At 49.5% G+C, this 23,766-nt stretch overlaps 1 protein-coding gene across 1 annotated transcript; it reads left to right on the top strand.

Moving 5' to 3' along the window:
* Positions 1-420: 420 nt before the first annotated feature.
* Positions 421-22,430, top strand: SCAMP5 (secretory carrier membrane protein 5). Its single transcript, XM_041746172.1, has 7 exons — positions 421-576; positions 13,225-13,288; positions 14,026-14,154; positions 17,557-17,713; positions 18,863-18,964; positions 19,395-19,512; positions 19,778-22,430. Exons 2-7 carry the CDS (start codon positions 13,282-13,284, stop codon positions 19,970-19,972), a joined length of 708 nt encoding a protein of 235 aa, XP_041602106.1. The 5' UTR covers positions 421-576; positions 13,225-13,281; the 3' UTR covers positions 19,973-22,430.
* The last annotated feature ends 1,336 nt before the right edge of the window (positions 22,431-23,766 follow it).

Below are 23,766 nucleotides of genomic sequence, written 5' to 3'. Positions count from 1 at the left end.
TGCTCAGGCGCTGAGCCACCTAGGCGTCCCTCGTCTATGATTTTTCAGCCTCCATCCTCTCTTTGCCACTTCGGGCCTGTGGACCTCAAGGAGCTTCATCAGGTGTCCTGCTCGCAAAGCTCTTCCTTTCTGATACGTCCCTCAGAGTGGCGTGGAGGTTATTCTCCCCATTTTACAGATTTGGAAGCTGAGGCTCTGGCTACAGGTGCCAGGCTACCAGCTCCGGGCCTTTCTCTCCCCGTCCTAGTTCTCCGTGCACCCTCGCCCTCTCGGGGCCCACTCACTCCCGGATCGGGCGGTGCCTGGAACTTAGCACCTCGGACAGTTCCCGCAAGGTGCGGGGGCGGCCGGGCCTGTCTTCTCGCGAGCGCAGGAGCGGAGGCCCTAGAGGAGGCGAGGGAGTCTCGCGAGAGCGGCGGCTGCTGCGGGCGCGGGCGGCGCGGGCGCGTGAGCATCCTGCCCGGAGCGCGCGCTCCCGGCCCCAGCCCCGGAGCGGCTCCCGGCAGGGCTCCGCGCCGCGTCGCAGGCTGAGCAGGCGCAGCGCCGCGGCCTTTCTGCAGCCGAGCGGCGGCGGCGGTGAGTTCTGGGCCTCCAGGCCGGGGGAAGGGCTTTCCAGGGAGGCTGGGCTCAGGGCGAGGGGCGGTGACCCCCGTCCCGCTGGGTGCCCCCTCCGCGCCACCTTGGCGGGCAGGGCAGGCCGAGCTGCTGGAGAGGTGGGCTCCAGGTGACCTTCCCCGTCGGGGGCGGGAGAAGATCGCTCCAGGTGGCCCCGGGCCTCCCAACCCCCACCACCCCCATTCCCGGCTCCCGCAGCGGGAACCTGGGTCTTGGGTGACGTCAGACCCTGGAGCCTGGGCTCGGGCCCCCTTCCCCCCCAGCCCCACCTGGCGTTCCCTGGAAACCGGCCTCCTCCTCTGGGGGATGGCGCACGCGACTGGCGGCGGGGTGACGGTGGCCTCCTGTGGGTGCTTGCAGGTGGACCCAGCCTGTGCACGCCCCCCCCCCCCCCCACGGTCTCCTCCCTTGGTTTGCCGACCTTTAGTCGGCGGGGGATGGGTGCACTGGCTGGCCGGAGCCCGGGGTTTTGGAGGGGTGACGCCGAGGTAGCTCGTTCCCGTGTTGGCAGGAGGTGACCATGAGGAGGGGGGTGAGGTGCGTGGGGATGCATCCCGGTCCCTGCCCCGAGGAGCTCCGGGCAGGGGGTTGGGGAAACCGAGGAGGGACTCCTACTGAGAATTCACCATCTCCTAATGCCCCAGCTCCGGGATGGGGAGATCAGTTAGGGCCTGGCCGACTTTCCCAGGGACAGAAGGAGAAAGGGAGGCAAGAGCCAGTGAATAGACTTCCTGGGGGAGGGGAGATTTGGTTGGGGGGAGAGTCCAGAGGGCATTCCCAGGGAGTGGTATGGGCTAAGAGGGGAGGCCCGCCTGTGACCCCAGCTCTGTGCCTGTGCCCATGGAGCAGGGGGACTCTGAAAGGATCCGAGCGTTACCTGCTCTACCTGCACAGGCACAGGGCTCTGAAAGAGGGGGATGGTTCTTGCAGGGGCATGACTGACAAGGGGGATTTTGTGTGGGGCTTCACAAAACTTGCTAGTTTAGATCTGACGGGGGCGTACTCCGGGAGCCTGAAGGCAGAGTCCCTGGAGCTGAGAGAGGATGTCTCTGGCGAATGTCTCTCTTCACAGAAGAAAGGGTCGCGGGTGTAGCAAACCCGGTGGAGAGTCAGCGGGATCGGGGAAGAGAACTCTGGAGAGGGGCCTCGGGCTCTGGGCTCTGCCGCTGTTTCTTTAACTCTTTCCCTGTCTGGCCAGCTACCTCTGAACAAGTTGATTCCCCTTTTGGGCGGCTCTTTGCCAGCACCTTTCTCTGGGGAAGAAATAATAGGACTAAATACTGTCCTCCCTTGAGGAAGCTGCTTGATCTAGTTTAGAGCGTCCCTCCCAGTTCTTCATTTTCCTTTCCTCCCTCCTCCCTTCTTCTTCCTCCCCCTCTCTCTGCCCCCTCCCCACAGCATTTCCTCTACAGGCGTGCTTCCTTCCCCACTGATAGCCTGGAATCTTTCAAGGCTTCCTGGAGGAAGCATGGTACAGCAGGGTTGACAGAAGTTTGTGGGCTTAGCCTGATGGGGGAAGGGCAGCAGGTGCTCCACTCCCACCCCTTGGGAGGCTTTTTAAGTCTTTTTTTTTTTTTTTTAATATTTTACTTATTTATTTAACAGAGAGAGTGAGAAGCAAGCACAAGCAGGGGGAGCAGGAAAGGGAGAAGCAGGTTTCCCACTGAGTAGGGAGCCTGATGCAGGGCTTGATCCCAGGACCCTGAGATCACGACCTGAGCCGAAGGCAGATGCCTAAAATGCCAGCCAGGCTCAGGATCAGCAGGGGTACTGAACCGGCTGTCACAGGACAGTGACAGCCACATGCCAGAAGAGTGCTGTTTTCTGAGGATGATTCATACTTCTGGGACTTTAGGGCTGGGGATGTGGGCTTGGGGTGTGATAAGCGGACCAGAGGTAGAGCAAGAGTGGGGAACTTCCGTCTTAGCAGCCTTGCTCTGTGCTCTTGCTTCTGCACTGAGTCATCCATACTTTGCTACACTGACTTCTCTGTAACCACGGGCACACCTTTGGGAGAAACCCCGGGAGCAGGATGGGGATCAGGCTGGAGCAGGGTTGGAGTCTCCTCCTTTGACTCTCCCACAGCCCAAGTTATTATTTTTTTAAGATTTTTATTTATTTATTCATGAGAGACACAGAGAGAGAGGCAGAGACACAGGCAGAGGGAGAGGCAGGCTCTCTGCCGGGAGCCCCATATGGGACTCAATCCCAGGAACCCGGGTTCACGCCCTGAGCCAAAGGCAGACACTCAACTGCTGAGCCACCCAGGCATCCCATCCCACAACCCAAGTTATTGTCTGCCTCCCTCCTCCTTGTTTTTATGGAGGATTTTAGTGCTGGGCCACAGTCTTTCACTCCATTGCTTCCTTCTACCATCCTTTCTACCAGCCACATTTGAATCTGGCCATCATTGGCATGTGACTACCTCTAAAATCTTAAACTTAAAATCTGAGCACCATCAGGTCCAACTTCTATTTTATCTGCTTTGTGATCTCAAGGAGACCTCTAGTTCTCTGGTACCTCCATTTCCTCTGTTCCATGAGCATTACACCTTCCATGTTCTTCCTGGACTCCAGGGTCCAGGATTTTAACCATTCTCTGGTTCATGCCCTCAACAGCCATACCACTTTGTCTCTGTGTCCCACTACAGCAGCAGACCCCCCATTTCTGAATTCTACACTCAGAACACAAAAGTTTCTGGGTGCTATCACATACCAGGGCAATCTGGTTCTAGGTTGGTGCATGGTCTCCAGCCTCAGCTGTTCCTCTGTCACTTTAGAAACCCTTCCCCTCTTCCCATCAGCTCCCCATTCCATTTTGTGGAGAAGTATCCCAAACTGGACCACTTTCGCAAAGCCTTTTGCTCCCAAGGAGGAGAGTTGGGTGGGTGTGTGGGAGGTAGGACTGCGCCCACGTTTCTCCATTTCTTGAGTTTGGTTGTTCAATCCCAGTGGAAGGAGGGCTGTCTACTCTGTGCTATGGATGCTGGCCCTTCTGTCTTCTGGGGTCCCAGTGTCCATCAGCTGTTTCCCTCTCTATTGTATGTGCCACTGTTTTCCCTGATGCCTTCCTCCCACTTCCAAATATATATACTCAAGTATCCTATCTGGAAAAACCTTTCTAACCCTATGTCCTCCTCCAGTTGCTGCTGTTTAAAACCTATTGTATCTTACTACAAAAGTGATATGAGGGGACGCCTGGGTGGCCCAGTGGTTGAGCTTCTGCCTTGGGCTCAGGGCGTGATCTCGGGGTCTGGGATCGAGTCCCGCATCGGGCTCCCCGCAGGGAGCCTGCTTCTCCCTCTGCCTGTGTCTCTGCCTCTCTCTCTCTCTCTTTTTTTTTTTTAATTTATTTATGATAGTCACACAGAGAAAGAGAGAGAGAGAGTCAGAGACAAGGCAGAGGGAGAAGCAGGCTCCATGCACCGGGAGCCCGACATGGGATTCAATCCCGGGTCTCCAGGATCGCGCCTTGGGCCAAAGGCAGGCGCCAAACCGCTGCACCACCCAGGGATCCCTCTGCCTCTCTCTCTGTGTGTCTCTCATGAATAAATACATAAAATCTTTTTAAAAAAGTGGCATGAGACCATTGTAGAAATTTTCGAAAGCAAAGATAGAAGGAAAGAAAACAAATAACTTATAATCTTATTATCCAAACATGACTACTATTCATTCTTTGGCACATGGTGTTACAGTGTTGCCACTGATAATCTTTGTGTGTGTGTGTGTATTAAAATCTCAGCAATTTTTCTGAAAGATGAGTCTGCTAGACTTGTCCCTTCTTCTCTTTCCTGTTTTCATTTCTTGGCAGCTGGCCTTTGCCCCACCACTTCCTGAAGCTGTGACCTCTAAACTGCCAAATAGCCCGTGACACACCTCACGGCTCCATGGCCCATGATATTGTCGATCCAGTTGATCAATCATTAAAAATATTGAGATAACCTGTATCATTAACATGAAAAATTTTTAAGAGATATTGTTGAGTGGAAAAAAACACGTTGTAAAACAGCATGTACAAAATGATCTTGTTTTTGTCATATATGCAAAACAGAAACCTAGAGGTCAATCTTTTAAAGAGATGGCCTTTGAGAAGTAGATTTGGAAGAACTTTTATTTTCAACTTTATACACTTTGTTTTTTTAACTTGCAATTTTTTTTTTTTTTAAAGATTTCACCCACTCATTCATGAGAGACACACACATACACAGAGAGAGAGAGAGGCAGAGACACAGGCAGAAGGAGAAGCAGGCTCCATGCAGGCGGCCTGATATGGAACTTGATCCTGGGACTCCAGGATCACGCCCTGAGCCAAAGGCAGGCTCCAAACCGCTGAGCCACCCAGGGATCCCCAAAGCCATCCAGAGATCCCCCAAATATTTTTATACAAGGCTAAAAACATTTTCATTTTACAAAAAAAAAAAAAAACCCTATGAGACTATATATACATATTTTTAGTTTCTATTTAAATTATAGCTAGTTAACACAAGGCGCTCTTTCTTTTTGTTGGTTTTAATTTTGTTTTTATTTTGGGGGGGAGGGGTAGAGGGAGAGAGAGAAAATCTTTTTTTTTTTTAATTAATTTTTATTGGTGTTCAATTTACCAACATACAGAAAAACACCCAGTGCTCATCCTGTCAAGTGTCCACCTCAGTGCCCGTCACCCATTCCCCTCCAACACCCGCCCTCCTCCCCTTCCACCACCCCTAGTTCATTTCCCCGAGTTAGGAGTCTTTATGTTCTGTCTCCCTTCCTGATATTTCCCAACATTTCTTTTCCCTTCCTTTATATTCCCTTTCACTATTATTCATATTCCCCAAATGAATGAGAACATACACTGTTTGTCCTTCTCCGATTGACTTATTTCACTCAGCATAATACCCTCCAGTTCCATCCACGTTGAAGCAAATGGTGGGTATTTGTCGTTTCTAATTGCTGAGTAATATTCCATTGTATACATAAACCACATCTTCTTTATCCATTCATCTTTCGATGGACACCGAGGCTCCTTCCACAGTTTGGCTATTGTGGCCATTGCTGATAGAAACATCGGGGTGCAGGTGTCCCGACGTTTCATTGCATCTGAATCTTTGGGGTAAATCCCCAACAGTGCAATTGCTGGGTCGTAGGGCAGGTCTATTTTTAACTCTTTGAGGAACCTCCACACAGTTTTCCAGAGTGGCTGCACCAGTTCACATTCCCACCAACAGTGTAAGAGGGTTCCCTTTTCTCCGCATCCTCTCCAACATTTGTTGTTTCCTGCCTTGTTAATTTTCCCCATTCAGAGAGAGAAAATCTTAAGCAGGCTCTAGGCCCAGTGTGGAGCCCAGTGCAGGACTCAATCTCACACCCCTGAGGTCATGACCTGAGCCAAAATGAAGAGTTGAATGCTTAACTGACTGAGTCTCCCAGTCACCCCATGAGGCTTTTTTTTTTTTTTTTTTAAAGAGGAGAGGAATAGAATATTTCAGTGGGTTTCAAGACTCTTGAGGATAAAGCCCAAATTCTGCCCATAGCCTTCAAGGCCAGGATGACCCAGCCCTTCTACCTTTCAACATGATTTTTGCCTTTCCTTCCTTTCCTTTGCTTTGAGCTTCATTCAGTCCCTTGAATATGCCATGCTATCGCTGTCCTGACTTTCACACTTGTTTCCCTGTCTTTCCCTGGCCGACTCCTATTCATCCATCAGGATTCAGGTCTTCTCTGAAGCCCTCCATGGCTCCTCCAGGACAGACCAGGGAGGGACTCTTCTATGTTCTCACAGCTTTTTGTACTTGCTCTTCCATGACACTTCTCAGGCTGTGTTATAATTGCCCATTGACAGGATCCCTGGGTGGCGCAGTGGTTTAGCGCCTGCCTTTGGCCCAGGGCGCGATCCTGGAGACCCGGGATCAAGTCCCACATCGGGCTCCTGGTGCATGGAGCCTGCTTCTCCCTCTGCCTGTCTCTGCCTCTCTCTCTGTGTAACTACCATAAAAAAAAAAATAATAATAATTGCCCATTGACTTAACTGGGTTCTCCACTCTTCCCTCCTCCCTTTCAACCCCATCCTGTCTCCTCGTTTATAAAGAAAATTGAAGCAGATACACAGGACTCTCACTGTCCTTTCCAAGGCCTCAAACCCGCATCTGTTTGCATCATGTTTTCCTTCCCACTTGCTAGTATTGAGGCTTGTCCCACCTCCCGGCACTGGACCCCATCCTTCTCCCCTTATTAGGGGCTTGCTCTGTGTTAACCTCTGTTTCTATTGTCATTGCAGCTTGCCTGGATCTTTCCCATCTCTAGCTTACTTCCATCTTAAACACCCAGCAGCTGCAGCCCTCCCAGGACCCCATAGCCCACCTACATAGTACCTGTCTCTCTTCTCTTCCTAGACAGGCTTCTTCAAAGAGCTTTCTATGCCTGCTCTCAGCTTGTGTGTTCAACTAGCTCTAATTTGACTTCTACTTCTGCCCACCCTCACCCATCTGTGGCCATCAAAACAATTCTTGCCTGGGGCATAGATGACTAGTTGTTATTGAGTGTTATACACACCAGTCTTTAGCCCTTCTCATGCCAGACTTCTCAGTGGCATCTGTCATATTTGTTCACTGTCTGCTCCTAACTTTGGAGACTCCATGCTCCTGATTTTCCTCCTGCCTCAGTGACTGCTCTCCTCATTCTTTGCCAGCTCATCTTCTTCTGCCTGGTATTCATTCATTCATACATTCATTCATTTTCTGTTTGTATTTTTTTTTCAAAGATTTTATTTATTTATTCGTGAGACACACAGAGAGGCAGAAACATAGGCAGAGGGAGAAACAGGCTCCTGCAGGGAGCCTGATAATGGGATTCGATCCCAGAACCCCAGGATCACACCCTGAGTCAAAGGCAGACACTCAACCACTGAGCCACCCAGGCGTCCCAGATAATGACTTTTAAAAATTGTCATTCCATTTACGTTTATTAGAACATTCTCTTTCCTTCCTTTTCTTTTGGGTATCTCCATGGACTTATGCATTTTTTTCATTCCTTATATTATAATCTATTCCTGACATTATTCATATTCTTCTCCAACTTTGTATTTTGAAAACTTTTACACCAAACTAAAGTAGAAGGGACATTTATATTGCTTTGCCTAGATTCACACCTTGTTAACTTTTGCCGCATCTGCTTTGATTCTGTATCTATGTCATTTTTATTTTCTGAACTATTTGAAGTGAGTTTCAGACATATGACACATTACTCCTAAACCCTTGAATACATATTTCCTAAGAATAAGGGCATTCTCCTGTAAAACTTCAATTAAATTATCACACCCAAGAAATGTAAACATCGACACAATAATTATTATTTAGTTTCCTTTTCATGCCAGTGATGACCTTTATAGTGTTTCCCCTTTGAACAAGGATCCAATGGAGGCTTACTTACACGTTGCGTTGGTTCTTGTTGCCATACATCTTTAGTCTCCATTAGTTTAGATCATCCTTTATTTTATTTTTTACTTTAAAAAATCTTTTAGGATGTTGGCATTTTAAAAAAGATTTTATTTGTTGGGACACTGGGTAGCTCAGTGGTTGAGCCTCTGCTTTTGGCTCTGGGTGTGATCCCGGGGTCCTGGGATCGAGTCCCACATTGGGCTCCCTGCATGGAGCCTCCTTCTCCCTCTGCCTGTGTCTCTGCCTCTCTGTGTGTCATGAATAAATAAATAAAATCTTAAATTAAAAAAAAATATGTAATGTAAGATTTTAATTTAAATCTTTTATTTAATATTTTATTTATTTAAGATTTTTTAAAAAAAGACTTTATTGGGACGCCTGGGTGGCTCAGTGGTTGAGCACCTGCCCCTGGCTCAGGGCGTGGTCCGTGGTCTCAGGATCGAGTCCCACATCGGGCTCCCTCCGTGGAGCCTGCGTCTCCCTCTGCCTGTGTCTCTGCCTTTCTCTCTCTGTGTCTCTCATGAATAAATAAATAAATTCTTTTAAAAAAATAAGAAAGACTTTATTTATTTATTCATGAGAGACACAGAGACAGAGGCAGAGACACAGGCAGAGGGAGAAGCAGGCCCTCCATGGGGGAGCCTGATGTGGAACTTGATCCTAGGACCCCAGGATCACAACCTGAGCCAAAGGCAGATGCTCAACCACTGATCCACCCAGGCACCCAAGATTTATTTTTAAATAACTTCAATATCCAGTGGGGGGCTTGAACTCACAACCCTGAGATGAAGAGTTGCTCCACTGGCTAAGCCAGCCAGGTGCCCCTGGATGTTGGCATTTTTTAACAGTCCAGATGTGTTTAGTTTTCACTTATTTTTATGAATTCTTATTATTAATTTTTAATAGTCACTCATTTATTTATTTATTCAAAGATTTATTTATTTAAAAGAGCTAGTGTTTGGGGAGGGGGGCGGAAGGAGATGAGCAAGCCGACTAGCAGTGAGCCGACTTCCTGCTGAGCTCAGTCCCAGGACCTTATCCCATGACCCTGAGATCATGACCTGAGGTGAAAGCAAGAGTCGGATGCTTAACTGACTGAACCACCCAAGCACCTCCAGGCCAGTTTAGTTTTTAGAATGCTCCACAACTTGGATTCGTTTGTTTCTCATGATTGGATTCAAGTTAAACGTTTTGGGGCAGGAATACTAACATAGGTGATGGTGCATCCTTGGTACATCATACTGGGAGGCCATAATGTTCATCTGTCCCATATTGGTGATGTTAAGTGTGATCACTTAAGGTTGTTTCTGCCAGCTTTTTTTTACAATAAAAGCACCTGTTCCCTTTTGTAATTAGCAAGTCACCTTTGGGCTGGTACTTTGTGACTGTGACTCTTCCTCCCCAGTGGTTTTGGAAGCCATTGAGGATCCTTGCCTGAATCAGCGGTTACATTAGTGATGGTGGAGCTGGGTGATTTTCTAATTGTCACTCCTACACTTATGGCTAGCTTTTCTGCAAAGAAGAACTCTTCCCTCTCTTTTTATTATTTTTTTAAAAGACTTTATTTATTCATGAGAGACACACACAGAGAGAGGCAGAGACACAGGCAGAGACACAGGCAGAGGGAGAAGCAGGCTCCATGCAGGGAGCCCGACGTGGGACTCGATCCCGGGACTCCAGGATCAGGCCCTGGGCTGAAAGCAGGTGCTAAACCACTGAGCCACCCGGGCTGCCCATTCCCTCTCTGTTTTAACAGTGAGAACCCACGTCCCAACGATATTCACCCTGTACACTCATGCTCTCTCCTATGATACACATGACAAAGTTTCAGCATCACCGCACTGTAACAGCGGTAACAGTAAACCTGGTTATATTTAAACTTTCGTTTTCTTTTTTTAAAGATTATTCATTTATTTATTCATGAGAGACACAGAGAGAGAGGCAGAGACACAGGCAGAGGGAGAAGCAGGCTCCCTGAGGAGAGCCTGATGTGGGACTCGATCCCGGGACCCTGGTATCATGCCCTGAGCTGAAGGCAAGGTGCTCAACCACTTAGCCACCCAGGTGCCCCACCTTAAGCTTTCTTTCCAGTTATTTTTATCCTTAAGATATATCCTTTTAAGAGAACACAGAGTGCTCTGATCAAGTTATTTGGCTAGTTCTTTTTTCTATGTGGCCGTGTTATCAATTTCCTGTACAGTTAACTTCATTTGCTTTTGTTTACTTCATTTTTAGGGTTTGCTTTTCATTCTGGTGTAAGTTCTTGAGTATTTAGATATTATATGTACATTATATGTATATTATAATGTACAAAAACAAATGTACAAAAATATACATGTATATTATATGTACAAAAGTATGTATAAATCTTTACCCAGGGAAGTCTCATTAGTCATCTGAGCCCTGACATCACGTAGGTGACCATTTTTTTAGTGTCTGGTTTACTTTTCCTGTGTTTCTTTTGCAAAAAAATAAGCAGCTTTCTATGTTCTTATCCTTCCCCTTTTTGCATAAAAGGTAGCATACTATTTATACTTATTTGTACTTTGCTTTTTTTTTTTCATTTAACCGTTCCACAGCAGTTAATAGAGATCCTCTTCATTCTTTTTTACAGCTACTCCATTGAATGATGCACCACAGTTTATTCAAATGGTTGCATTTAGGTCACTTCCAACAGTTTGCTATTGCAAAATAGAGTCACACTGAATGACATGTATTTATTGTTTCTTATTTGTGGGTAAATAAGCAGAAGTAGGATTGTTGGGTCAAAGGAAAAAATATTTTTATTCTCCTCTCCCCTCGTTTATTTTTTTTACTATAAAAGATAGCATATTGTTTTGACTTTTCTGTCTTTTGTTTGCCTATTGTCTAGACTAGACTGTTTTATATTTATGTCATTTATTCAATGACTAGTAATGGTGGAGATCTTCCCACACCAGTATTTTTTTTTTTTAATAGCTGCAGAGCATTTTAAAAACTGCGGAACAGTCCACTGTATGATTGTACCCTTTATTTCATCATCCCCTATTGATGTGTAAATTGTTTCCAATCTTTTGGTGTTACAAACAGTGCTGCAATTAATGCAGCTGTGTAAGGGGATAATGTCTTTTCTTTTCTTTTTAAAGATTTTATTTATTTATTCAAGAGAGACACAGAAAGAGAGGCAGAGGTAGAAGCAGGCTCCTCGCAGGGAGCCGGATGCGGGATTAGGACTCTGTGGGATTAGGACTGGATCCTGAACCGGGATCATACCCTGAGCAGAAGGGTGTAGTCTCATGCTTGATGAATTTGCACAAAGTTGACACTGTGTAACCAGCTCCCAGGCCCAGGGAGGGACCATTACCAGTAACTCTGTGTATGTTCCCTGTTCCCCCAAGGGCAACACTATCTTGACTTTAATTTTTTTTTCCTCTCCTGCATCTTGACTTTTAATACCACAGATGCATTTTGCCTGCTTTTAACCTTGATAGAAATTTCTACTGAACTTTTAAGCATTGCATTACCTTAGTACTTAGTCATAGACCGTTGTCTTTATTTTTTTAGATTTTTAAAATTTATTTATTCATGAGAGACACAGAGAAAGGCAGAGAAACAGGCAGAGGGAGAAGCAGGCTCCATGCAGGGAGCCCAATGTGGGACTTGATCCTGGGTCTCCAGGATCATGCCCTGGGCCAAAGGCAGATGCTCAACCACTGAGCCACCCAGGCACCCACAAAGACCATTTTCTGATTTTGAATATTCACAATGTCTATAAGGCAGCCCTGTCTGGGGTGAGGGGGTTCTCACAGCAACTGGGACTTAGTGTGTCCATAAGGCAGCTTCTTATCTCCCTGGGACACTGTGTCTGTTCTTTTTTTTTTTTTTTAATTTTTATTTATTTATGATAGAGAGAGAGAGAGAGAGAGAGGCAGAGACACAGGCAGAGGGAGAAGGCAGGCTCCATGCACCAGGAACCTGATGTGGGATTCGATCCGGGGTCTCCAGGATCGCGCCCTGGGCCAAAGGCCGGCGCCAAACCGCTGCGCCACCCTGGGATCCCACACTGTGTCTGTTCTCTTGGTTTCTTCCCACGATGGGACTCTCAGTGAATAGCTCCACCATCATGCACTTACGGTTTTAGCTGGCAGGGAGTCTTCTTGATGGCCTCCCTCCTCCCACTCCCCAAATCCACCTCAGGGTCCCTTCAAACTGGCCTCCTAAGCGCCTCAAGAATCACTCCCCACCTCACCTCTCCAGCTGCTGCTTCCACTTTGTACTCTTTGCTTTGGCTAAGGTAGCTTGCTTTTCCCTTTCTTAAAAGTGTGAGGCTTCTTCCTACATCAGAGTCTGTGCAAGCTTTCTGCTCTGCCCGGAAGGATGCCTTGCCCTAGGCATCTCCTCTGTATTCTTCAGGTCTCTTTGCTCACTGCTTATGTCAAATTTCCCTGACTCCCTGACTCCCCTTAACAGGTTAGATCACCTTGCTATCTATCATGCATATTTTCATGGTAGCCACCTTTCCCTTTTAGAGTACGTACTGCACAGGTTATTGACTGTATCACGCAGAGGGCAGGAGCTCCATCTGTCTTACGCTGCCTCCCGGTGCTTGACACATTACACATCCCCAACAGATGACCGAAGGCAAAGGCAGGAGAGAGGGGAGGCCAGCCGTGAGTGATGCCGGCTTTGTCATGTTCAGGATCAAGGAATAGAATTTTCTCTTTCATGGGCAGCCCGGCTGGCTCAGCAGTTTAGCACCGCCTTCAGCCCAGGGTGTGATCCTGGAGTCCCAGGATCGAGTCCCATGTCAGGCTCCCTGCATGGAGCCTGCTTCTCCCCGTGTGTCTCTGCCTCTTTCTCTCTCTTTCTCTCTCTCTCTCTTTCTCTGTGTCTCTCATGAATAAATAAATAAATAAATAAATAAATAAACAAATAAATAAATAAATAAAAAGAATTTTCTCTTTCAGAGGTCTCTAGTCTCCTCAGGCCTTTTCTGTCACTTGCCTTCTCATGGGGGTCCCTTCCCAGGTTCCTTTCCCCTCCTCAAATAGGATTTTCTGAAGATAGACTCTATGCCTTGAGGCAAAGGACAGGAGTGCCTGGGCTCACCCCCCTGTAGGCATTAGAGCCAGGTTCTAACCCTGCAAGGGCTGAGAGAGGGACTCGGTTGAGCTGGGCCTGATCCTCATCCTGCTCTGGCTTTTCTTTCCTTCCAGGTCAAGACAAAGAGGCGTGGGCAGGCCGCTGGGCCGGCTGGTGCCATCGGTGCCATCATGGCAGGTAAGGACAGGGTCACGTGGATAGAACATGCAAGTGAGCATAGGATGGGTGGCCCCCTTCCTAGTCTCTTTATCCTCTTTGGTTTTTGGAGGTCGAGTTCTTTCTGTCCTCTTGTCCCCAGGCTTTTCCTGGTCCCCCACTGAGGCCTGTATCTCCAAAACCCTCAGCATGACACTGTCCAGCTCTCTGTCAGGTCTCTGATTGAGCGTCCCAATGCCCTGGTCCTGCTGGCCATCTGACTGATACAGCAGCACAGGTGGCTCACTCCCTGTCCCTCGGTCACCATTGCTCTTTAATACTGTGAGACCCTTTCCTTCTGGCTTCTCAATTGTCTGGCTTTCAAAGGCTTGGGTATAGGATGCCAGAGCTGGAGGGTCGTTGAGAGACTATCTAGCTGATGCCCCACCATACCAGATAAACAGAAAACAGGAGTATTGGTGTGCACATAGAAACCCTCATCTCCAGGCTCTCCCATCCTGCTTCATCTACCTGGAACTGGACAGCATTTAATTGTTCTTCTGAGAGATGGTAACACTGCCTCGAGGCCTTTGGTTACTTTGGGAACCTAAGAGCAGACTTGAGGAACCAGGGATGGCCAGGTGGGGTTTGCAGTGTAGCCTGTGACCACAGGGGCCGGGGGCAGGGTGGGCAGCTGAAACCAGGGCAAGGAGGATCATACTGGGTCATCAGGGAGGGGAATATTTAAGGTGATGCTGTGCAATATGCTTCACCCACAGAGAAAGTGAACAACTTCCCACCGTTGCCCAAATTCATCCCCCTGAAGCCATGTTTCTACCAAGACTTTGAGGCAGACATCCCTCCCCAGCATCTCAGCATGACCAAGCGCCTCTACTACCTCTGGATGTGTAAGTGCTGTGGGATGGGGGTGGGCCATGGCGGGTGGGAGGAGGAGGGAGGAAGGCTGATCGGTGCTGGCCATCAGGATGGGGGCCTGTAGGCCTGGCTGTCCTTCAGCCACACTTGCAGCATCTGCATGGGCCATCTCCCAGCAGCCTCCTTTCATGGGCCGACTCCCCATCTGGGCCCTGGTTTCCCTCATCCCCTTGCCCTCCACTTCTCATTCACAGAGCATCTAGATGAGCATTTCTGGCCGCAGTATCATTTCTCTTTTCTTGTGCTCCCTTCCCCTTCCCGCTTGGGTGATTTGCCAGGTAGCCTCCAGTGGCTGCCAGGACCTTGGGATTCTGGATGCAGAGAGAAATCCTAGTCTCAAAGCCACATTTGTCTTTGCTTCCTTTGGAAAACTGTTCAGAGAAAATAGCATTAACTGGGAATTGGGAGATATGGGATCAAATTGGGCTGGTTGTCCTTCTTCCTAAGCAACAGTCCCCTCACTTAGAGCAGGAGAGTTTTGAGTTAGTGATCACTATGGTTCCAAGGAGTTCTGTGTTGTTCTCTAAGAATATAGAGGTCTAATGTTCTACAGAGTTTAAAGGCTCTAGTTGCTGATAGTCTGTGTCAGGTCAGTGGGAAAGTATCATTTTAGAGGGATGGGACTTGGCTGTGCCCAGCTAGTACCTTCCAGGCATGTACAAGGAGGGGGAGGGCAGGCTGGCTTTCCTGAGTGGGTACCTGGCCTCACGGAACCTTAGACCTGCAGTGGACCACCGCCAGAGTCTGTCACGTGTGATGTTCCTTGAGTCAGCCCACACTTAGCTGCTGACTTGGGGAGGTGATTGCTCATGCCAGCAAGGTGGTAAAGAACGCTGTCTTTGCAGGTTCTTCGTGGGATGGTAGAAGGAGTGTGGGATAGAAAGACTCAGTTTCAAGTCTTGGCTGGCCTTTGGGCAGAGAAGGAGCCTTTCTCCAAGTAACATGAGGAAAGGAAGAGATGGGGCAGGTGTGGCTAGGTCTGTAGATGTGGGGAAGAGGACGAGGAGGTCGCCTCTAATGGCTTCTATTTTTTCCAATCAAATGTGATGTAGAAGCAGGAATGGGAGCTTTGAGGAAAGTGGGATTAGAATGAAAGCACATTTGTGGACAGAGGGTAAGGACACTATCCAAAGACACATGACCCCTAAAATTTCTAGGCCATTCATAGGGTCCGCTTGAGTTTGGCTGATGAATTTATGGTCCTTGCAGGCTTCTCTGTAGGCTTCCTTCTTTCCTAGCAGCACTCAGCTCAGGTACAGATGGGAATTGTGTCCATCCAGGGGGAATGTGACCAGAAAACGAGGTAGGGGAGAGCATTAGAAAACATGTAATGAATTATGGAATCAAATCTGGACAGGGAGAGAAATGGAGGTAGTAAAAAGCTGAGTGGCCATGTTAATGGATCTGTTCCAAAGAAGTAGTAGAATAATCCCAGTAGAGGCACTAGCACCAGTGAGCTAGAGGGAGACAGGACTGGGAGGAGAGGTGTAACCAATATAAAAACAGGTTAATGTCTGTTCTATGTATTGAGCAAGTAAAAGCAGTTCTGGGAGTTCCAGCATTCTCGGAAATTGGGGTGGGGGGGCAATAAACAGAGATGAAGGAAATGCAGCTGAAGTGCAGAGGAAGAAATGCTCACCCTTGTTATGAGGGGCCCTAAGATGGGTGTACCCGCACAGATGACCATGTTGTCCTGCCAGTCTTGGGGAGCACCCCACCTGGCCCCAGGCTCTGAGAACTCTGCCCCTGAGAAGATCTCATCCAGGAGCTGGATTTAAGGGCTATAAATACCTTCCTAAGTCCTCACTAGGCACCTGCCAGATGCTTTGCTCCCAAGGAAATGCCTATGACCCTTGAGATGCTTAAGGGCTCTATTCAGAAGCCAAGAACCAGATCCCTGGTTGTTTGAGGCCAAGATTGAGGCCCCCTGCCTTTGGTTTATTCAGCGGGTCTTTCTGGAGCCTTCAAGGGACTCAATCTAATGTTCGAGGAAGGGAGGAAGGAAGCACCCTGATGTCAGAAGCCCTGAGTGTATGTTAATGCCAGCATGAGTCTTTAAGGTTTCTGCTGGCTGTGATTCAGTGACCCTGTGGTTCTGAGTTCAACTAGAGTAGGTGGGCACAGATGAGTGGGAGCCTGAGTTCTACTCTTTGGGAGCTTCTAGTGTGGTTGATGGGCTGGGGTTTTGTACTTGGGGAACCATGCAGAACAGCCCAAGTCTGCACGAGGTCGGAGGGATGGGACATGAATAATGCTGCAGGAGTGAAGGAAGGCTTCGTGGAGGAAGTGGCATGGTAGTTGTCTCAGAAATGAAGTAGATAAAGACTGAAGGGATCCCTGGGTGGCACAGCGGTTTAGCGCCTGCCTTTGGCCCAGGGCGCGATCCTGGAGACCCGGGATCGAATCCCACATCGGGCTTCCGGTGCATGGAGCCTGCTTCTCCCTCTGCCTGTGTCTCTGCCTCTCTCTCTCTCTCTCTGTGACTATCATACATAAATAAATAAAAAATTAAAAAAAAAAAAGATAAAGACTGAAATCCCGGCCAATGCTGCCTGCCCCATTTAAGAACAGGGCAGATGGCACAATGGCTCGAAGAGATGCTTCTACAAGGCCCTTTACTTTCCACTTTTTGTGCCCCTTGCAAGAGAAGATGTAAGGGTTTCCAATGCTTTGAGCTTGGTGATTGCTGTGAGCCTGGGAGGGCCAAGGGCTGAGGCCATTCTTAAGAAGGAGAAGAGTATTTGTTTTCTTTTTAAAAAATATTTTATTTATTTGAGAGAGAGATCACAAGCAGGGAGGAGGGGTAGAGGGAGAAGTAGACTCTCCACTTAGCAGGAAGCCCAATGTAGGACTCGATCTCAGGACCTGAGCTGAAGGCAGATGCTTAACTGCCTGAGCCACCAGGGGCCCAGGAGAAGAGCATTTCCACCACCTGGAGGCTTTGGGGCCCTTCAGTGGGGCTTGTCGGGCTGAGGCTCTGGGTTCCTGGTCTGGAGACTCTTTGTTCTCCAGATTTCTCAGATCTCTAGGAGTGGGTATGGGAGGGGAATTGGTCTAAGCTCCCAGCTTTATTTCTTACAGTCTCTACTCCTTCTGTGTGTGTATGTATGTGTGTCTCATGTATCTGTGTGTGTGTGTGTGTATTCACTGATGTGGTTGTGGGCGCGAATCTCTGTAAATGTGGTTCTCATGTATGTTTGTGTGTCTCTACCTCTCTGTACATTGTGCTGCTTCCATTTGTTTGCTTGTGGGTCTGTTGAGTTATGGGTGTGTGTGTCCATGTCTGGTTGCTCACGTGTCTGTGCATGGGCCTGGGTGTCTGTGTGTGCACCTGGTGTTTGTCTCTGTGTGTGCATGTGCTCCTGGGTCTGCAGTGAACAGCGTCACGCTGGCCGTGAACCTGGTGGGCTGTCTCGCGTGGCTGATCGGAGGCGGGGGAGCCACCAACTTTGGCCTCGCCTTTCTCTGGCTCATCCTCTTCACACCCTGCTCCTACGTCTGCTGGTTTCGGCCCATTTACAAGGCCTTCAAGTAAGTGGTTGGTGCCGACCCCAGCTCCTAACCTTGTCTCTTTGCCTACCTCCCCTTTTCTTCTTTACATATTCTCTCCCCTTTTTTTTTGATTACCCCCTGTTCCAAACTCACTTTCACTTGTTCATCTTCAGCTCAGATGGCCAGATAGGATGTGGGCTTCCTGAGAACGCAGTGCTGGGGTGAGAGAGCTAGGAGGCAGAGCATTGGTTCCTTCTTTCCTCACTCCTCACTTCCTTTTTCACTTCTTTGGGTGGACACAGCATGGAGATTAGGTCTATTTTTGTTTTGCCTTCCCCAGGCAGCTGTATGTCAGATTTGCCAATGGGGCCACCTGTCCCAGTTGGGCTGCCTATTTTTGTACCTGTGGGGCCAGCTGATTTGGTACCAAGTGGACCATCTATTCATGTGCGAATGGAATCAGTCATCCATGTACTACTGACATGGTTTTAGTGCTAATGATGTCATCCAACTCTGTGCTAAAGGGACCACCCATCCATGTATGAGTGGGGCTGTCTTGGTGCCGATGGGTGTCTACCTTGTGTAAAATGAATTTTCAATCTTGGTGCTAATGGGACTATTCATCCGTATACCAACAAGGATATCTGTCTTGGTGCCAATGGAGAATCCATCTCAGCGCTAACGGGGCCTCAAATGTCTTTGCCAATCAGATCATCTATCCGTATGCCAGTTAGGCTACAGTTTAGTTCCAGTAGGGTTCCATTCTTATACCAATGGACTTTCTGTCTCTGAGCTTATGGAAATGTCCATCCATGTACCAGCAGAGCTAGATTATCTTGATACCAGTAAGCTTATCCATCCCCTTGACAATGGAGTCATTTATTCCTCCCATAACTGACCCATCTATTTCTATGCCAGTAGGGCCAACCCTCCATGTACTTACTGTGCATGTGACTGGTCCATTTGTAGGGAGATCTCTCCCTATGTAATGTTGCACACACAAGACTAACACATAGAAGCTTGCGAAGATCCGTGTAAACATGGTCCCATTTTTGCCTCTCCACTAGTCCTGTAAGCGTCTTCTGTCCATTGTATAATCATTTAAACTTGAGAGTCCTGGGGGGTCTTGAAGATAGGGGAAGCCCTGGCCCTCTACCCAGTTAATGAGAATCATCTCCTCTGCTGCAGGACTGACAGCTCCTTCAGCTTCATGGCATTCTTCTTTACCTTCATGGCCCAGCTGGTCATCAGCATCATCCAGGCCGTGGGCATCCCAGGCTGGGGAGTCTGGTAAGAGATTGGGGTGTCTGGGATGGACCCACGCCTGGGCACCCGTGGCACCTTGGGTGTGTCCTTTGTTTACATCTTGGGCTAGCTGCTTGGCCTGCAAGAGGATTCAGGGTAGTGTAATAGACACAGCCATAGCAGCAGAGGGGAAGGAGAACCTCGCAGTGGTTTTTGAGGTTGCCAAGGGGTGAACCCAAGAGCAGGAAGCATCATGGGAGAACCCAAGGGCAGGAAGCTTTAGTCTGAGGAGCTTATCTCCTGAGTCCTGGGAAAGGATTTTTCTGAACCATTGCCATAGGCCCTTTGGATGATCTCTTTGCATCCGATGTTGTGGCCCCTCCCTGTGACAATGAGATGGCTCCTGGCTGTGGTGGGGTGGCTCCCGGTTATCCCTCACCATGCTGGCAGCCCCACAGCTGGCTTCTTCTTGCAGCGGCTGGATCGCCACCATCTCCTTCTTCGGAACAAATGTTGGCTCAGCAGTGGTGATGCTCATTCCCACCATCATGTTCACGGTCGTGGCTGTGTTTTCCTTCATCGCCCTCAGCATGGTATGTGGTCACCTCAAGGTTGAGAGGGCGGCTTTGGGAAGGGGCTACGATCTGTAACAACCCCTCCTCCATGTGACAGGAGGACCCAGAGGTCTTCCAAGGGACTCAGTCTAGAATGGCTTGGTGGACTTTGCTCCTAGTACACAGGGCAGGTGTGGGAGGGAGGACTGGCTTTTACAGGGACTTATCTCTGGCTTCCAGGTGTTTCTTGGATAGGCTGCCCCTTCCCTTTGATTAATCTTTCCTTGTGCTCCTCCTCCTACAGGTTCATAAATTCTACCGGGGCAGTGGGGGGAGTTTCAGCAAAGCTCAGGAGGAGTGGACCACGGGGGCTTGGAAGAACCCACACGTGCAGCAGGCGGCCCAGAACGCAGCCATGGGGGCGGCCCAGGGGGCCATGAATCAGCCGCAGACTCAGTACTCCGCCACCCCCAACTACACATATTCCAATGAGATGTGAGCCATCCACGCCTACCAGGAGGGCAGGGCTGGGGGTCAGTGGGTCAGGGACTCAAGCCACATTGTCTGTTGTGGTAACCAAGCAGGGTTCCTCCCTCCCTTTTTCTCCTCCCCACCTTTGTACAAAGAATCAGAGTTATATATATATAACTCCCCCTTCCCCCACTCCTTCGGATTCTGCTCTCAGCGCCCGAGAGCTGTGGGCTGCACATGGAGCTGTCCCGTGCGGTGGTAGCTGTGTCCGTGTCCCCTTGTGAAATAGTATGCAGTGGAGGTCTCTGTTGTTGCGGTGCTAGATGTATGTTTAGAACTAAACCAGCCCCACCCTCCACCAGGGTACCCCCTCTGACCTTGGCCCAGGGACCCCTCATGGACCAGGGGGAGGCAGAGCAGAAAGCCTGGCTCCTTCCCCAGGGTTATGAGCTGAAACTGTCTCCACTTTTGATGTCACTGGGAAGCAACAGTATTTAGCACTCATGGGGGCGGGGGGGTCGATAGGTGGAGACAGGCTAGGGATCTTCTTTGCTCTTCCTGATCTGGTCTCCTCTCCCCTTCTCCTCCCTCCTCTCTTCCTGGTGTCAAATTCCCTGTGCTTCTTTTCTTGCCCAGGGTCTCTCTCTTCCCCATGTGGCTTATCTTTGTCTTCCCCAAGGCTGAGTGCCCCAATTGTATCTGCTCCTGAGACTGAGCCCATTCCCAAACCAAGGAAGTAGACAGGAGCTGAGCCTTAGGCGCGATGTAGGAGGGCACACAGCTGGAGATGCACAGCCTACCTGGGTACCCGACTCCCAGAAAGTGGAAATGCAGGGTCATCTCAGAGCATGGCCTGCAGGAGTAGGCTCCTCTCTTCTCTGCCCTGCTTCCCCTCTTTCTCTTCCCAGAGCCCCCTTGAACTTCTCTGCCTGTGTCCCTCCCCATACCCTCAGCTGCTAGCCTAGCCCCATCCTATGCTAAGTGGCATCTGCCATCCATGAGGGCAGATTCCACTGCCTTCTCTGAAGAGCTGGGTGGTGTCCAGGTAATGTTCAGGTGTAAAGGTGCAGCTGGAGCCAAGGATATGTAAATAATTATTGGTCTCTGTGTGAGACCTGGCTGGCCCAAGCCCACTGGGCAGGTACCAGCTATCTCTGAATGACCATTGGATTCCTAGGAGCAAATAGCTGTTCTGCTTGGGTCTGGTAGAGTGGCAGGCTCAGAGGCTGGGAAGATTGAAGGAAAAGGCAGGCGGGGCCCAGTGAAAGGAGAGCATGCCTTCTCCCACCCCAGCTTGCTTTTGGTCATGGAGCAGTTCTGGGCACTTGAACTCAGGCCCCGGAAGAAGCACATGTCCAGTCCTGTCCACAAGCACAATGGCTGGAATTGGATTTCAGGTTGGATGGGGTGGGAGTGGAAGCCCTCTGGTTTGATTTTTTGTTTTCAAATCAAGATTGCTTTTTCCCTTCTGCCTATTAGACTTGTTTTTTGGCCCTTCCTCACCCTGTCAGGACTCCCTTTCCCTTGCAGGATAGTGATTTAAGGCCCGTGGGGATGTTCTGTTCCAACCATTGTGAAAATGTCACTGGCTCTTTCTGAGTCCTGGAGGGAGTGGATTCTCACCCAAGGAGCAGCTGCCTATTTTCCATCCTCCTTTCTCCTGCCTGGGCTATTTGGCCTGAAAAATGTAGCCAACCCAGCTTGGTCACTCTGGGCTGGCTCCAGCTTGGAACCCAACATCTGGGCTTCCAGGTGCCATCCTGAGCTTAGAGCTCCAGGCACTTCATTTTCCTGTAAGGGGAGCCAAGACCTCTGAAAAGTTATCTTCCTAATGGTCCCTTAGGCTTGGGCCAGAATATGATTGGCTCTCTGCTCTACCATTTTCTCTCCAGAAAGCAGGTGTCACAGCCTCTAGTACCTAAGAAGAGACCCAAGGTCTAGGTTTTCTTCGCCTTTCCTCTCCCCTGCCCTAGACCTCTGGCTCCCTTTCTCTTAGTCTCTCTGGTAGCCCCAGGAGGCCTGTGGTAGATCTCATCCCTGTTGGATGCCACCTGCAGTCAATTTCCTGTCCCACCTGCCTCTCTTCTTCCCTGGCCCATACCTATATGGCCATGCCTTGGCTCTGCTCTTGGGAAGGCCTGCTACCTGTATGTGGCCTAGCTGGTCCAGGCCCTGGGATGCTGCATCTCCAGGCAACTATGCACTTTCCTAGGGAGGGAACTAGTATGAGATATGGGGGCTGGGCATGAATTCATCTCTGCTGGATGGTCTGGGTTGGGGGTGTGGTGGAGGAAGGCCCAGGTCAGTTCTGGGAATCCTCAGGTCTGGCCAGCCAGTGATCTGCTTTGCATTTTACTGGTGCCTACTGCTCCTCCTTGTTTCTGGGAGACACGGACCATTGTGCAACTGGCAGTTGACCTGCCTGAGCTAATGTCTGTCTGTGGTAACTAAGTGAACCATAATAAAGGGGAACATTTGGCCCTGTGCGTCCTGCTGCATCTTGTGTCTTCATGTGGGCCTGTGTGGAGCTTCACTGTGGGCTGTGGGACATGGCGGTAGGGTGGGTCAAGTGGGTTTGTGGCCTGTCATTCCCAGAGGCCAGAAGTCACACACCTCTGTGTGATTCTCCGAGGCAACCTTGGGTAGGCCTTGAAAAGGCCACACAGGCCACCTTGCCTGTCCTATTAGGAGGAGGAGTTCAGAGTTGCCTGAGGAGAGGAGGAAGTGGAAGGCTGGATTAATGGGTGGGGGGTGGTTTGGTCCAGACAGTCACTGCAGGCAAGGGCAAGGGTAGCAAGGGTAGAACACAGAGGGCCCCCACCTCAGCTCTAGCTGATGGAGACTGGCAGCTGACTGAGCAACCTCAACAAACACAGGGCTTGGAGCGGGGGGGGGGGGGAGGGTTGTCTCTGGATGGTGAAGAATGAAGACGGCAGAGAGACAGCAGCGAAGGGTACCCCGTATGCTCTCTCTGCTCTGGAGGAGTGTGTGCCCTCCATTTAGATTGCTGTGCTGGCACTTTTTTTTTTTTAAGACTTTATTTATTTATTCATGAGACACACAGGCACACACAGAGATAGGCAGAGGGAGAAGCAGGCTCCATGCAGGGAGCCCAACGTGGGACCCCATCTCGGGTCTCCAGGGTCACACCCTGGGCCAAACGGCAGGCACTACACCGCTAAGCCCCCCAGGCTGCCCGAAAGTGCTGTGCTGGAACTTTAAGTTTCTGGTCATGCTTCAGGATTCACCTTGAGTGACTCCTCTGAGGGCTTCCCTGCCTCTAGTTGTTTGGTCCCTCTGCTTCATGGAGGATTTTTTTTTTTTTTTCATGGAGGATCTTAATCTAATTTCCTGTCTACCTGCTTGTCTCAAGAGCAGGGACAGGTCTGATTTAGCTTTTTTTTATTTTTATTTTTAAGATTTTATTTATTTATTATTAATGAGAAAGAGAGAGAGAGAGGCAGGCTTCATGCAGGGAGCCTGATGCGGGACTTCATTCCAGGTCTCGAGGATCAGGCCCTGGGCTGAAGGCGGCGCTAAACCGCTGAGCCCCCCCAGGCTTCCCTCTGATTTAGCTCTGTCACCTGTGCATTTAAAACACAGGAAAGCTCGGCAAAGCTCAGTATTAAGTGCCCAGTGATGAGCAGTGCGTACGTGTGCGGTGAGGAGGGCAGATAGGCCAGCCCCACGAAGAGCAGCTCCGACCTGACGTTCGCGGCAGGACTCCCAAGTGGACTACAACTACCAGGAAGCAGAGAGGTAGACTACAACTCCCAGAAGGCTGCGCCTCACGTGGGTAGCAGGCCGCCCTCGCGCGGCTAC

This window comes from Vulpes lagopus, chromosome 2 (genome assembly GCF_018345385.1).
Source record: "Vulpes lagopus strain Blue_001 chromosome 2, ASM1834538v1, whole genome shotgun sequence".
Lineage (NCBI taxonomy): Eukaryota > Metazoa > Chordata > Mammalia > Carnivora > Canidae > Vulpes > Vulpes lagopus.
The sequence above is the reverse complement of the archived record's forward strand: the minus strand, read 5'-3'. Positions and strand labels throughout refer to the sequence as shown.

Excerpts from the sequence above, each read along its gene's own strand:
- SCAMP5 (XM_041746172.1), top strand. Across the intron at positions 17,714-18,862 it reads CCCATTTACAAGGCCTTCAA|GACTGACAGCTCCTTCAGCT; the intron begins GTAAGTGGTTGG and ends CCTCTGCTGCAG. Across the intron at positions 19,513-19,777 it reads CCTTCATCGCCCTCAGCATG|GTTCATAAATTCTACCGGGG; the intron begins GTATGTGGTCAC and ends CTCCTCCTACAG.